This window comes from Artemia sp. Qi Xiang Cuo, chromosome 8 (genome assembly GCF_049724085.1).
Source record: "Artemia sp. Qi Xiang Cuo chromosome 8, ASM4972408v1, whole genome shotgun sequence".
Lineage (NCBI taxonomy): Eukaryota > Metazoa > Arthropoda > Branchiopoda > Anostraca > Artemiidae > Artemia > Artemia sp. Qi Xiang Cuo.
In genome coordinates, this window is record NC_142801.1 from 9,725,080 (window position 1) to 9,740,785 (window position 15,706).

Here is a 15,706-nt window from a genome sequence, read left to right on the forward strand (position 1 = left end):
TGTGTAATGAAGCTTTTCATAAAAAAAAGTTGCGTCTTTACATTTGGTGGTCTATGTGCTAATTTCACAAACAGAACTTTCTTTAAAAATATCAATTCACAAAAATAAGTGATGAATTCCAAATCACGAGAGTTCAGGCTTTATATATACATATATATATATATATATATATATATATATATATATATATATATATATATATATATATATATATATATATATATAAATATATAAAATTAAAAAAAAAATCAGACAAATTTGTCTGATCAAACAGATTAGACTATTTATCAACAAGTTAAAATGACATCATTTTTGTGCAATCCTGAAAAAGGCATATGCCAGCTTTGAATATTAAAATATGAAAATTTCGACTCCACGTTCACAAGACTTTACAACAGACACTAGGTATTTTTTGGTCTTTCTCCTTAAATATCACCTAAATGTAAATTGAATTTTTAATGAAGGTGGTAGAATCTTCTTCTTCCAATTGCAAAATCAACAATATTTGTTTTGCAATTGGAAGAAGATTGTGCCACTTTCATCAAAAATTCATAAAAAAACTTACATTTAGGCATTAAGGAGAATAGTTAACAACTCCAGACTTTGAACAAACCCTCTTTTAGCCAATGAGTCAGAAACTATTTATGACCTGGAAATAATTATGTTGTTCTGTATAAATGTTGCTTGTTTTAATTTCAATACTTTAGTTTATCTGTTGATGAGTCTGGATGAAGAATCTATTACAATGAACTGTGACATTTGTAAACAATGGCTTTGCATCGATTGCCTTGAAATTAGCAAACCCGAGTATAATCTTCTGACAAGAATGACAAGGAGATTAGGTTGCGAATGGAAGCGTCCTGTTTGTAAAGGTAACGCCCATAGTGGTGCTAGTGCAGCTGAAATACAAGCCATAGTTAACAAAACGCTTGAACCACTTGAACTTGCAATAACTGGTGTACAGGACCTAGATATTAAAATCAAGAATGCAGTTAAACAGTCATTTAGTGAATTCAAAGGAGAGTTCAAGAAAGACATTGATGCCAAGTTCAAGGACGTGGAGACTCGTATTACTTTGCTTGAGCAAGCTCTGGGGGCTGCTAGTAATCCTGATCTGTTACAAAAGCTAATCAAATCTCAAGTAGAATCTCTTAAAGATGAAATGAACCAGCAACTCGAGAGCCACGTGAGAATATTGATTGCTGAAGATAGAGACAAACAAAGACGCAAATTAAATATCCTAGCATTCGGAGCATTGCTGCAACCCAATGATGAGACATTCACTTGTGACTTCTTATGTAACAAATACAGCCTACAACGGATAGCTGTAAAAAATGTTCGCCGCCTCGTCAGTCCCAATAACTCCGGGAATGAAAATGATTTGCGTAAGGCGAGCCCCATTTTTTTAGGATGATGAATTAAAAATTAAGAAAGTGATCCTGCAAAAGTCATATGAGAGAAAGGGAACCAGCCAAATTCAGTTTAGAAATGATGTTTCAAAAACCAACCATATAAAGAGGACAAAGCTGTATGAAGTACTTCATGCGTGACGAGCTAATGGTGAAGAAAACCTAGTCATTTGAGGCAACAGAATTGTTCCAAAAACGTGCCCACCTCCACAGCACCAGCTGCAATGGACACGAACTAGATGATTCTCAAAGAAATATAGATAGTAGTGTAAATAGCCCTGTGTCTTCTAATTTTGAAATAAGTACTATTGACGAATCAAGTGAATCTTTTTACAGTGCGAGATCAGTAAGCTGTATTCTTTCCGAGCAGACTGTTTTCATGAGTGATGATTCAAACCACAGCAGCATGGAGTCTGGGGAATGTAATGATATGGATAATAACGCACACAGCCCGGATAAAAGTTGCACTCATTGCATGAACAATGGTCCGAAAGTCGTCTTCTGTAACGTAGATTGTTTAACATCAAAGCTCCATGAGATAAAATATGCCGTTTTGACAGAAAAAGCAGACGTTTACGCTCTCTGCAAGATTAAACCTAAATGGACCAATACTCCTCTTGGAGATACCCAGATCCAGATACCCGATTATACCCTGGTCACCAGCTTATCTAGAGAAGGAGGAAGAGGAATAGCCATGTACATCGGAAGCTCTCTGAAGGTAGGAAGCATAGATATTAATTCAGATTATGAGCCATATATTGAACAAGTGTGGATATCTGTCCTCCTACCTTGTGGGCCATTTTACATTGGTTGCATGTATAGAAGCCCCAGTTCCCCTAGCCTTGAATCTTCCCTACTTGCTATGAGTAGTACTTCAATTGATATTAAAATGAAGCTACGAGGAAACATAATTATTGTTGGTCACTCTTCTACAAAATGGAAACGGAAACCAAAAACCCTCCTGTATATTACAAAAGAAATTAAAAAGGCTAGGAATAGAAAAAAAGAAATACTGGAAGCTGTACACAAAGAATCAAAACCAGGTTGACTATTACACAAAATATAAACAGGTGCGTAACCAGCTGAGAAGTCTCACCAGAAATACCACCAAGAAGTATGAGGAATCAGTGGCAGCAACAACAAAAACTAACCCTAAGAAATTTTGGAGGTATGTGTCATTGGGTAAGCCTGGAAGGCATTCTGTCACTCAACTTGTACAAGATGGATCAAAAATCTGCAGCCCAAGGGAGATAGCTAATGCATTGAATAAGCAGTTCATTTCAGTATTCACAGTTGCAGATAATGCCCCACTTCCAGACCCCCCACAGTAAAAAATTCAAAAAAGTATGCCGCCCATTAATATTACTAAAGTAGATGTAGAGACTCGACTAAAGAAGATTAACCCAAATAAATTAACAGGACCTAACGGAGGGCCCCCTTGGCTTTTAAAGGAGATGTATGCAGTACTATCACATCCTCTCACCCTACTATTCCAAAAGTCTCTAAATACTAAATCTATCCCACAAGATTGGAAGTAAGCTTACATTACACCTGTTCATAAAGGAAGCAGCAGAGATGAAGCCAGCAACTATCAACCAATTAGTCTCACCTTAGGGGTGGGAAAACTTCTAGAAGGCATAGTTAACTCAGCCATTATTGAACACCTAAGTGCAGACAAGCTATTATCTCCTAGCCAACATGGCTTCCACCCCAGTTGATCTGTTGGGACTAACCTCATTGATGCTTATGAGCATGTCACAGAACTTATGGACACGGGATCCCCAGTTGATATGATATTATTAGACTTAGCAAAAGCATTTCATAAAGTATGTCACAGGAGACTAAATTCTAAACTCCACAATGAAGTCATAAATTGAACAATGTAATTTCTTTCCAACAGGAAGCAGGTGGTAAGAGTATTTGGGGATGGTGGATCAATTTTCTCAGAATCAGCAGATGTAGAAAGCAGAGTACCCCAAGGCACAGTTTTGGGCCCAACTCTATTCAACATCTACATTAATGATGCATCTTCAATCATAAAGAATAAGTTATGCTTATATGCTGATAATTCCAAAATAATTGGTCCAATTTGTGACCCCCAGAGTATCAAAGACATACAAGCAAATCTTAATGCACTCTCAACATGAGCAAAAACCTGGCAACTAGAATTTAATATCAAGATATGTAAGGTCATACACTTTGAAGCAAATAACCCCCAGATTCACCATTTTATGGACTCCAATGATGGTTCTAAGCAGCCACTTACAACCAGTCACAGCAAAAAAAGATCTGGGAGTCTTGGTTGATGATAAGCTTAAATTCAACTTAGACACACAGTCTGCAGTAGCCAAAGCCAACCAAACTCTCAATATAATAAAGTGAACATTCTGCAGTAGATCTCCAGCATTGATTACTAAGCTCCTAAAGGGCCTGATCTGACCAAAATTAGAATTTGGGATGTCCATTGCCACACCAGTTAACAAACTTGACCAATTGATTCTGGAATTGGTGCAGCAGCAAGCAACGAAATGCATAAGGGGTTTTCAAAATTTGCCATATTCTACCAGACTCCAGAGGCTCAATATACCATCTCTCACATACCAACATAAGCAAGGGGATATATTGATGACATACAAATTGATCTGCAACAAGAATATCATCCCTGACTTATTCCAGTTAGATAGTTTGTCAAGAACATGAGGGCACCCCCTGAAGCTCTACCAGAAACGTGCTAATACCAGGCTGCGAAACAAAGTTTTCTCCAACCGTGTGGTTGGCTTATGGAATTCCCTTAGCCAGAATGCAGTCATGTCCCCTAATACCCAAGCCTCCGAGTCAGCTGTTGACAGAGATTGGTGCAGCAAGCCATGGCGCACAGTTTGGGATGCACCTGATGAGCTGAGTCACCATCATCATTGACCGGCATCTACAGGATTCATCCTTATTGCTGGCAAGTGATTTAAGGTAATGAGAATTACTGTTGTATATGATTGAATTATCCAGAGCTTTTTGTATCTGTTTTTGCTGTCTAATAAAAGTATTTATCCCTATTTTGAACTTTAATTTGTTTGTCATCAGACACTATTTGGATTTTTATTATTTGAAGTTTTTTTTTGTCCACTGCTTTGTTTATATATTATACCCACTTTTTTTTTTATCTATATATTCATTTGTTAAATTCTGATAAATAGGGTCAGCCACAAAACAAACAACATAAGAAGATAAGCTCTCCTCCCACAAAAAAGACACTAATTCTACAAAAAAAGTTTTAAATTAAATCACCTTCTTTTGGTTCTTCTTCTTTGGGTGATTCCTTTACTTCTTTATCCTCTTTGACATCTTCTTTTTGTTGTGGAGCCTCCAATTCCTTGGTAGTGTCAGGTGTTGAGGTAGCATCAGTTGATTCAGGAATACTTTTTGTTGCAACAACATTTTCACTTGGTTTTTCATCTGTTTCTGCTGGCACTGATTCCTCCTTTAGTGATAACAGAAATGGAATGTAACATTTTTAAGGAACAGATATCCTCCAGTCATATCAGCAAACATGAATAACAGGAGATTCTCCCCTAATATTGATCCCCAAGGCACCCTCTCTCCCTCCCAAGAAAAACTGTAGCCTTAAAACATTGATAAGGCTGGGTATCAGAGAATTATCAAAGGAAGATAGGGTAATTCAGAGCAAAGTTTGAGAGGGGAGAAAGGAACTTTAGTCTATACAGGTACACTTGAATGTTACTATATTTTGATTTTATGAATCTGAGTTTAATTTTTTATAAGCAGCTGCCCAAAAAAGTAGATTTTTGACTACACAAATTCAAAATGTTTTATGTTAAATATTTTACTACAGTTAAATATGAATTTTGTTGTGTGATAAAGCTCCCATAAAATAAACAAAAAAACATATCATAAAAAATTGCAACCCATTATTCTTAATCAAAAACAAAATTATAAACTTCAAAATATCTGTAATATGACTTTAATGCTAGCCTTTTATGCCAGCATATAAACATACAGATTTAAGAAGGATGTGAATCCTTCCCTGTAAGATTTGCCCAAGACACCTTCTAATATCTTTTTGGTGAACACTTTTTCCCTTGGAATTTGAGCTGTTTTTGTTATTACCATTTGCTAGATTTTATTTGCCATTTGCTTTTGTTATTACCAACCTTAACTCATATTATGAATCTAATATCAGAAACTGGCTGTAGCAGTTTTGTTTCTAATCTGATGAATGAAGGGGAAACTATTTGCATTTTGAACAATAATAATACTTTTGTTGACAGGCTGGTATGAATTTAGTAGGACAAAGAAAAATAAAATAAAAAAAGAAGCAAATAAATTCTAAAAGTTAATAAAAGAAAGGTCTAGAAGTCTCAAGAAGAAGTGTTTATTACCTCTTGAAAACTTTCTATGGCTTTGTGAGCTTCACTTTTTTATGGCTTTGTGAGCTTTATGGCTCACTAAGCTGGGGAATATAAGAAGACCAAAAGGGTTTAAACCCAATGATCTTTACTACAAAATAAGGCAAAAAATATTCAAGCTGTATGGCACACAAATATTTCACAGCAGCAAGACCACAGAAATAAAAAGAAGGCAACATAGTTTAAACCAAAAGAAACACAACTCTGAACAGAAAAGATATTTCCTTGTCTCTTAAAAACTGAAACTTTAGTTTTATAATTTTTAATTATTAGTTCTAAGACAAGAATACAAAGACACAAAACTAAGAAATTTATTAGAAAATAAATAGAGCTATTTCATGTTCATGGAAACTTTGAGGGAGGCAATAGGTCACCTTGAAAGTAGTCCAAATGAAGCTACACCCTTTTTTATGGAACAATTGTCACCTAGGGAAGTTTTCTATATTTTTTAGGTCAGAAAAATTTCAATCCCCTAACAGTTGGATCTGTTTTATGTTAATAAATATTGAAAACTCATAGGAAGTTTGTTTATCATTAATAATAAGGGCTTACCTACAAAGTAAACTCAATTTACAGATATGCAATGTAAAAATATAATTATTTAGGCATAAGACACATTCTAGGAAAATATTCCCCACCACCAACCTGAAACCTGAGTCTTTTCATGCTTATAACAAACAGCTTATCACATAACTGAAAACTTTAAACTAAGTACATAACTTACAGTTGGCTTATTTTCCTCTTTTGTCTCAGATTCTGTGCTAGAAACCTCACTAACACTTGTTTCTACTTTGTCTTTGTCTTCCCTGACACCATTTTCATCACTCTTAACAGGCACAAGGTCACTTGGTTTTTCTATTGAAGAAACTTCTTCATTAGTATTTTGACTCTTTATATCAGGTTCATTAACACTTTCTACTGGCTTAGAAGCAGCACTAGACACATTATTAGTTGTCTCATCTTTAGTTGGTGATGATGCTACCAGACTTTGAGCAGTTTTTGTACTAGGTGGTTTAATAGTCTCTGCTGTTGGTGCACTCACATTTTGGGTAAAATGGGTCTGAGGGACAGTCATGGCATGCATTGCTTGAATAGGTGCCATTCCAGTGTGAGTACCAAGAAGATGTGCTGGAGGAGGGGCCATTGCAGCCAAGTGTGCAGCATTATGTATGTGAGCTACTGGTGGTGCATATTGATATTGAGATGCAGCATTGTACATTTCTTGCATTTGAGCTATAGGATATAAGCCAGGGGGAGGATGCAGAGTCCTTGGGGGCATAGCAGCCCCATTTTGAGGGGGTAAAACTGGCTGAACTGTAGGGTTTTCTGGTTTACCAGAGGGTCTAAGAGATGGACCATTCATTATTAGTTTCTATTGGACAATCACCAAATCACCTAGAAGAATTAAGATATAATTTTACAAGAAAATTTACCTTTACAACAATGAACTTGTAGCTCAGTAGGAAGTAAGTAACTCCCAAAGTTTTATTTGAGAGCAACAAAGCAAAACACAACTTAAAAACACATGTTACAAAAATCCCCCTAACCATATTTTTTTCTTCTCTCACACTAAACAAAGTGCCAAAACCACAATGTTCTCATCAATCTCATAACTAACCCTCTGATTACAGCAAAATCAAAGAGCATTATATATTGTCATTGTTAGAATCCAAAGACAGTTTAGAGCTGTGTTTGCTCAAACCAAGTTTAAGATTGATATGACTGCTATGAAAAACTGTTAAGAGACATACATAAAAAAACATGATGAAACACATGGGCAAATAAAATCACTAGTCCCTACTTATAGAAAAGAGAGAGAGAGATTACGTATAAGCTGATTAAGAAACACATTTTGCAATATTTACACTCAAAAAGATTATTATCAGAAGACCACAAGAAGTTATCTATCCATCTTTACAGCCAGTGTAAAGACAGTTCAAGAGCAATGTATATGACAATATATCCAGTTCTAACTGTAGTCTCCAATAAAGTGAGCAAAAATTTCGCATCAGCTACTCATCAGAATGGTTCAATTGCCTAATATTACTGAATAGTTATCAAGAAGCTTTACACAGCCCTTGTTCACCCCATCTTGAGTTTGGCAAGTTGGTTGCCAAACCACACTTTAGGTGTGACATGGAGATACTTGAGAAGGTCCAGCATAGAGCAACCAAGCCCCCTTTTGCCAAAAAACAAAGCTCCTACAAGCAACAACATAGGAGCGTGATCTGCCTACCCTAATGTACTATAGAAAGAGAGATGTTATTCTTATATTTAAGATGATGAACACTGACACCATTAAGCCTGTTTTCAATCACAGTGAATACACCAGAACACAAGGAAACCTTATAAAATTGCATCAAAAATTTAGCAGAAAGCATGAGAAGTTCAACTTCTTCACCAAACACATTGTTTCACTGGGGAATTCACTCAGCAAATCTACCATGTCTGTCAGATTAGTAGACAGCTTCAAGATTGGTGTTGGCCATGATTGGAGCAGCAAGTCATTGAAGATGCAGTGGAATGAACCAGTATCATCCAGCAGGGTCTATTAGGTGCCACCTGCTGCTTTTAGCCCCCAAACATGCCTAGCCAGCAATACATTGAGTGACACCCAAAAAGGAAACCAAATTGTCCTGTATATATGTAAATAGCGATGATTCACTCATGAACTGTGACATGAAGATTATCAAGTCAATGTTACCTGGCAACAACCTTAGTTGCTAGAAGATGCAATTTAAGGTAATAGAGGCAAAAATTAGGTAAACTAGGACAAAATTTATTATTTATTTCATCTGACATGCTTCCAGCACCATCTGTTTTGTGGGATGCATACTCTTAAAAAACAAACAAACACCCCCCCCCCCCCTAATGGTCTCATACAGATTTATACTATATAGAAAATATGATGGAATTCTTAATTTATAATAAGCATCAATTATTGATGAACAATAATTTCCTTGTTTTCTCTCATTTTTACCGCTTTTCTGAATCATTTTTCATAATTTTTATTTTACAAAGCCTAGGGATATATTAGACCATTAAAGGGGGGCTGAACTGAACTGTCAAAAACAAGAACAAAACCATTAATTTAGCAATCTAAAACCAACTCTTCTTTTTTGTTTTGGCATGTCACCTGGACAGCTACTGCTCTGTAGCTTTACCTTATTTACTTTACTCTACTGAATGCAGTTTGGCCACATGATTTGCAAAAGGTTAGTGAAGATGTTGAGCAAATGCATTGGCTAGAAATAACAGGCCCATTTTTTAGCACTAGGATCTTTCATCTTTCTGCAAAGATTATTGTTTTTTAACTCATCTTTGTTCTAAGATCTTACAGCTCACTGATGTTAGCAAAATGTGTGAAGACCACCACTGTTCTGGTGTATTCCCTTTGACAAAAAGTGGGGTAAAGTTCAAACTTACCTCTTATTTGCATCAGAAATAAATTTTACCAGCACCCCCCCTTAAGATGCAAATATATACCCTGAATTGGTATATATAAGAGTAGGGTAAAATTCATTTGCAGCAAAAATAATTATTATATTTTGAAAGAGCACAAAAAAGGCATCAAGTGGTATGTTTACTTAATTTGTAAGTCAATTATATGAACTGCAAAATATTTACCATTTTGACAATTAAGTTCTCAAATTACAATTGATGAAGTGATCTTGACAGAGTTCACATACTAGCCTGAAACTGACATATAAGAGACTAGGCCTATCTATCTACTGGGGATCAGGCCTAGGATGTTCTAGGGCAGAGGTAAGTTCCAACTGAGGCACAATTTTAGGGTGATTTCAGCAAACAGGTCTCTACAACACAAATGCAGAATATATTAAAGCAATAGACTAAAACCATGAATTAAAATTCCTGGTTTCATCTTTACAGTAGGCTACCCTAAGCAGCTTCATGAGAGAAGTTGAATGTACAAAGTTTGCATGTAACAATCAAACTAACCCATAATATACACTTATTGAAAGAGAAAATTTCGAGAACTAGATTAGGTAGTCAAAATGTATAGAAAAGTGATATTCATGCCCACCATTAAATCAAATTTCAGCGTGAAGTTTTGTATTCTGAAAAACCGCCATTTACAAATGATAATAAATATGATGAATGTAAACAAAATATTTTATTTTAATAAACGCAAAAATTATTTTTAGAAAGAATTTAGAATAAACAAGAGGATTCATCTAATTGATTTATTATTATTTTTGTATATTATGAATTATTCTTCAAATCCTATTACCTTTATTGTTTCCGGTTGAGCGCGCCATTTTTAAAATTTAAACAGCCCGCCACAAAAAACGTATACGTCTAAAGTTCAGCATATGTCAAGCAAAATAGACTATTAAAATAATAGGTAATTTAGGAGACATATCAATTGAGTGCTATGGGATTATTTTTTTGGCTCAATACTAGGTAGGCTAGGTAAGCCTAGATTTAATAGCCTAGTATTGGCCACACAAGGTGCTGCACCTGTTACTGAAATTTTACCTGTCACCCAAGCACAAAGTAAATATATATGAGATTTCATAACTAAAAATAGGGGTACTTGTCTATTATATAAAACACTCAAGAAGTGAAATTTGGTCAATGCTAATGAAAAAAAAAATAGGCCTATCATGAAAATAGGCCTAGAATACTTATTAGCAAAATTGTGAAAATTATTAGGTAAAAAAATGTCATCCCAATAAACAACTGTTTGTTTAGATATGCCTAGCTCTTGTTGACACCAGGCCATAGATTGCAATTTGTTAACCCAGAAAGAGGCTAAATGAAACAAAATATAGTAACAAATGGTATTTTACTTTCAGAAAACCACATAGGCCTATTGACAGTTTTCAAACCTGACCTAATGTTTTGCTTCCAGGAATGTTGCTTCTTCTAAGAGTACAAAATCATGGTGTGTCCATTGATGCAGTGTTTTGTTTTGGGCAACAACCCCCTATCCTGGAAAAATATAATTGCCTGTTCTTTGGTTGTTGACAAATCCCAAATCTTAATTTGAACATCCATGGTGAGACACTATTCTATCAATAGTCTGTAAATTTTTTGTTATTCATATTTAGTTCTTGAAGATGTGCAGAGACATGCCACTAAAGTGATATCTGGCATGCAAGAGCTTTCCTATCCTGTAAGACTATCAAAGTTTCCCAAAAGCTGTCCCCTCCTCAGTGCCTTGCTCTTTATGCTAAAGTTTTTTATTGTTTAAAAAAAAAAGTTGTGAGACAGAGTCAAACTTTAGCATAAAGAGTGAAGCATTGAGGAGGGGACACCCCCTTTCATATACAGAATAATTTCTGTTTGTTTTAAGTTTTAATGTTGCTCTTTACTTTCAGTTAAAAAAACTTTGTTTTTTTTTATTTAATTTTTGAATGTTTTTGAATTAATGGAGGTTTTGATTTTGGATCACTGTACATGAATGATTAAAATGAAATTTGCTTATTAATTTTACTTTTTTTTGGTTAAATGGCTTTCTCAAAAGTTGTTTAATTTTATTTTAAAATGTTTTTATTATGTAAATTAGGGGGTTCACCCCCTAGTCAATACCTCGCTCTTTATGCTAAATTTCAAATTTGGTTCTAATTCTTTAAGAATAACCCTGTAATCATAAAGGCCATTAATTAGAATAGATAGCTCTTATGAAATTACTAAAAAAAAAACTGTAGCGTAAAGAGCAAGGTATTGACTAGGGGACAAACCCAATCATATACATAATAATTCCTGTTTGTTTTAAGTTTTGAAGTGCTCCTTAATTTCAGTTGAAAAACTTGTTTTGTTTTATTTAAGTTCTGATTGTTTTTTTAAATAATTACCTTAAAATTACCTTAAATCGCACTTGCTAGCGATATGGACGAGTCCAGTGTACGCCAGTTAGTGATGATAGGGCCGCGGGACATCAGCTTCATCCCATTGCGATAGCCATAGTTTAGTTTTCCATTCCTTATCGAGATTTGCTTTGAAACTGTCAACAGGTGGTGAACTCACTGTTGTTTTGCTCAGATTGTTCCAAAGGTTTATGATGCAGTTGGAGAAGAAATGGTTCCTCGTCCTTGTATTAGCACGCTTCCGAAAAAGCTTCACTGAATGACCCCTGGTTCTTGACGACTGGGCAGGCTGAAAGAGGTCCTTGTCGTCAGACTTGAGCAGTTTGTAGGTCATTATCATATCACCTCTTCGCCGACGGCATGTCAGAGTTGGTAGCTTGAGGCTCTGCAGTTGGCATTCATACTCTTTGTCTCTGAGCCCCTTTACGCATTTTGATGCCCGTCTTTGGACAGACTCGAGAGCCATCTGGTCTGTTTTATTAATTGGCGTGGCGACACACATTCCAAATTCTAATCTCGGTCTCACCAGGCTCTTGTAAAGTTTTGTGATTATTACAGGGGATCTACTTGTCATTGTATGTTTGATGAAACCGAGAGTTTGGTTCACCTTTGCTACTGCAGCTCGGGTGTGGCAGTTGAAATTAAGGTCTTTGGCTACAACAACCCCCAGATCTCTTTCAGAGGGGCTCTCAGAGAGTGGCTGTCTCGCACCGGCATTTGCTGACATCGAGTATTGCCATCGTGGGTTATTTCTTCCAAAATGGAGAACCTTGCACTTTTCGACATTAAACTCGAGCCTCCATGTCCTGGCCCATTCGCCAAAGCTGTTAAGATCTGACTGTATTGAGGTCACACCTTGCTGAGTTCCGACGGGACCAATGAGCTTCGAGTTGTCGGCGTACAGGCTAAGCTTGCTTGTAACGGTTCTTGGAGCGTCATTAATATATACATTGAAGATTGTAGGTCCCAAAACTGTTCCTTGAGGAACCCCACTTAAGACCTCAGCTATTTCGGAGTAGTAAGCTCTGCCACCTTCACCAAAAACTCTGACCTGCTGCTTTCTTCCCTTTAGGAAAGACGTGATCCAGTCCACCACTCCCTCTTGAATTCCAATTGCCTTCAGTTTCAAATGAAGCCTTTGATGGCAGACTTTATCAAAGGCTTTAGCAAAGTCTAGGAAGACCATATCCACTGGGAGACCTTGGTCAAGGAGCTCAGTTATGTAATTATACGAGTCAATCAGATTGGTTTCGACTGATCTGCCTGGTCGGAAACCATGTTGTTGTTTCGATAGAAGGTTATTTGTGATCAAATGTCTAAGAATGGCAGTGTTGACAATACCTTCTAGGATTTTCCCAACAGCAGATGTAATACTGATTGGCCGATAACTGTAAGCTTTGCTCTTGTCTCCTCCTTTATGTATTGGCGAGATATGGGCTACTTTCCAGTCCATTGGTATGACTTTAGTGTCAATAGATTGCTGGAAGAGTCTTGAGAGGGGTATTGCTAGTTGGGAATGAGCTTCCTTTAAGAGTCGTGGATGTATGCCATCAGGCCCAACAGACTTATTTGGATTAGGCTTTTTAAGCCGAGATTCGAGCTCAGCCTGATCCACTCTTATTGGTGACATTTGAGTGGTGATTTCGTAGCATGGTGGGGTTGGCAGGGGGGCTTTGTCTGCGGGTAAAGCCCCCCTGAGAAATCTGAGAAATATAATGCTGAGAAATCTGGTGCCCCCTTCATAGCAATGTCCCTTCTCCCATGAAAACTTACTCCATGGGAAGATCCTCCCAATTAACATTCGACCCCCCTCCACTACCAGAAAAAATCCCTCCTGAAAACGCCTGTATACGTCCCAATAACCAATACTATATGTAAACATTCGGCAAAGTTCATAAATTGCAGCCTTTCCCCCGGGGACTGTGGAGGATTAATTGTCCTTAAAGACATAGTTATTATATTTTTCAACCATTTTGAACAAAATGGCTCTCTCAAAAGTTTGATTGGGTGACTTTTGGAAAAAAATGAGTGTGGGAGGGGGCTTAGTTGCCCTCCATTTTTTGGTCACTTAAAAAGGACACTAGAACTTCTAATTTCCGTTTGAATGAGCCCTCCTGTGATATTCTAGGACCATTGGGTCAATGCAATCACCCCTAGGGAAAAGAAAAAAAACAAACAAATAAACACACATCTGAGATCTTTCTTCTGGCAAAAAAAACAACAACAAAATTCCACATTTTTGCAGATAGGAGTTTGAAACCTCTACTGTAGGGTTCTCTGATACGCTGAATCTGATGGTGTAATTTTTATTAAGGTTCTATGACTTTTTGGGGGTATTTCCTCCTTTTTTGAAAATAAGGCAAGTCTTCTCAGGCGCATAACTTTTGATGAGTAAGACTAAACCTGATGACATTTCCATATTTGAAATCAGCATAAAAATCTGATTCATTTAATGTATCTATTGGCATCAAAATTCCATGTTTTAGAGTTCGGTTACTATTGAGCCGGGTCACTCCTTACTTACAGTTTGATACCACAAACTGTTTGATTTCTCTTGAGAATTAATTAAAAAAACTTTCCACAAAATAAGTTTTTCAAAAAAAAGTAAAGAACTCCATTAAACAAAAAATGAGCAAAAATTAAATCAAATAATCTACCAAGTATGAAACTACTGCAAATCAGCATCGATACATAAATAAAACCCAAAACGAGCAGAAATCAGAGGCAATGCTGTAGTGTTGCCTATAGTAAAGGCTCCAATGTTTTATTATTTTTTTTTTCCCTAGAGGCACTTCATATGGAAGGGGTCGTTGTAGAAGCTTCAAAGTGGGCTCATTTGGTTGGAAATCAAGCGTTCTAGTGCCCTTTTTAATAGTCAAAAATGATTGGAGGGCAACTAGCCCCCCCCCCACGCCCATCATTCCCCCAAACACCTCCAATCAAAATTTTGAGATAGCCATTTGGTTCAGCATAGTTGATTTCTTGATATAAAATATATTTTTGAGGAGGATACTCCCCCACAACCCTCAAAGCAAGGGTTTTATGTTATGCCCTGGGGGCATATAAGGTTTTTATAGAAGGCGTTGTTCTAGAAAATTCAAAGCAGACTTATTTGATTGGAAATTAAAGATATAGAATCCTTTTTAATAGTCAAAAGGTATTGGAGTGTTAGTAGCCCCCCTCCCCCTCCACGCCCATCAATTCCCCAAACACATCCAATCAAAATTTTGAGAAAGCCATTTTGTTCAGCGCAGTTGATTTCCAGAGAGAAAATATGTTTTTGAGGAGGACAATCACCCACAACCCTCAGGGCAAGGGTTTTAAGTTATACCATGGAGGCATATAAGGTTTTTATAGAAAGCGTTTCCGTAGAAACTTAAAAAAAGGCTTATTTAATTGGATATTCAAAGGGATAGTGCCCTTTTGATTACTCGTAAAGTATTGGCGGGCAACTAGCCCCCCCCCCCACGCCTGTTATTTCCTAGCATCCATCCAATAAGTATTTTGAGACAGACATCTTGTTCAACGTAGTTGATATTCTGATAAAAAAGATGTTTTTGATGAGAACAATTCCCGATAACCCTTAGGGCAAGGATTATAAGTTATGCCCTGGGGTCATCTAAGGTTTTTGTAGAAGGCGTTGTTGTAGAAACTTCAAAACATGCTCATTCAATTGGAAATTAAAAGGCTAGTGCCCTTTTTAATAGTCATAAGTGATTGGAGTGTAACTAGCCCCCGTCCCCCCCCCCCCCATGCCCACCATTTCCCCAAACACATCCAATAAAAATTTTCAGATAACCATTTTGTTCAGCGTAGTTGATTTCCAGATAGGAAATATATTTTTGAGTAGGATACTCCCCCACACCCCTCAGAGCAAGGTTTTTAAGTTATGCCCTAGGGGTATATAAGGTTTTATTGAAGGCGTTGTCATAGAAACTTCAAAAAAGGCTCATTCAATTGGAAATTAAAGGGCTAGTGCCCTCTATAATAGTCAAAATTGATTGGAGTGCAACTAAACCCCCCCCCCCACACCCATCATTTC

The 15,706-nt window shown here is 36.7% G+C and overlaps 2 protein-coding genes across 3 annotated transcripts in view; one reads left to right on the forward strand and one right to left on the reverse strand.

Annotated features, from left to right (window-relative positions):
• Nucleotides 1–9,919, reverse strand: part of LOC148949144 (uncharacterized) — a 43,146-nt gene extending 33,227 nt beyond the window's left edge. For both annotated transcript variants that reach the window (XM_089092840.1, XM_089092838.1), the window contains exons 1-3: nucleotides 9,876–9,919; nucleotides 6,555–7,225; nucleotides 4,692–4,884 (exon numbers count right to left, since the gene is read on the reverse strand). In XM_089092840.1, the coding sequence (XP_088948966.1) occupies nucleotides 4,692–4,884; nucleotides 6,555–7,193 (832 nt within the window). In that variant the 5' untranslated portion in view covers nucleotides 7,194–7,225; nucleotides 9,876–9,919. The remainder of the gene's footprint in view (nucleotides 1–4,691; nucleotides 4,885–6,554; nucleotides 7,226–9,875) is intronic.
• A 208-nt stretch (nucleotides 9,920–10,127) lies between these two features.
• LOC148949145 (delta(14)-sterol reductase LBR-like) overlaps nucleotides 10,128–15,706 on the forward strand; it is a 48,314-nt gene continuing 42,735 nt past the window's right edge. The window contains exon 1 of the mRNA XM_089092841.1: nucleotides 10,128–10,196. The gene's annotated coding sequence lies outside the window, so the exon portion shown is untranslated. The remainder of the gene's footprint in view (nucleotides 10,197–15,706) is intronic.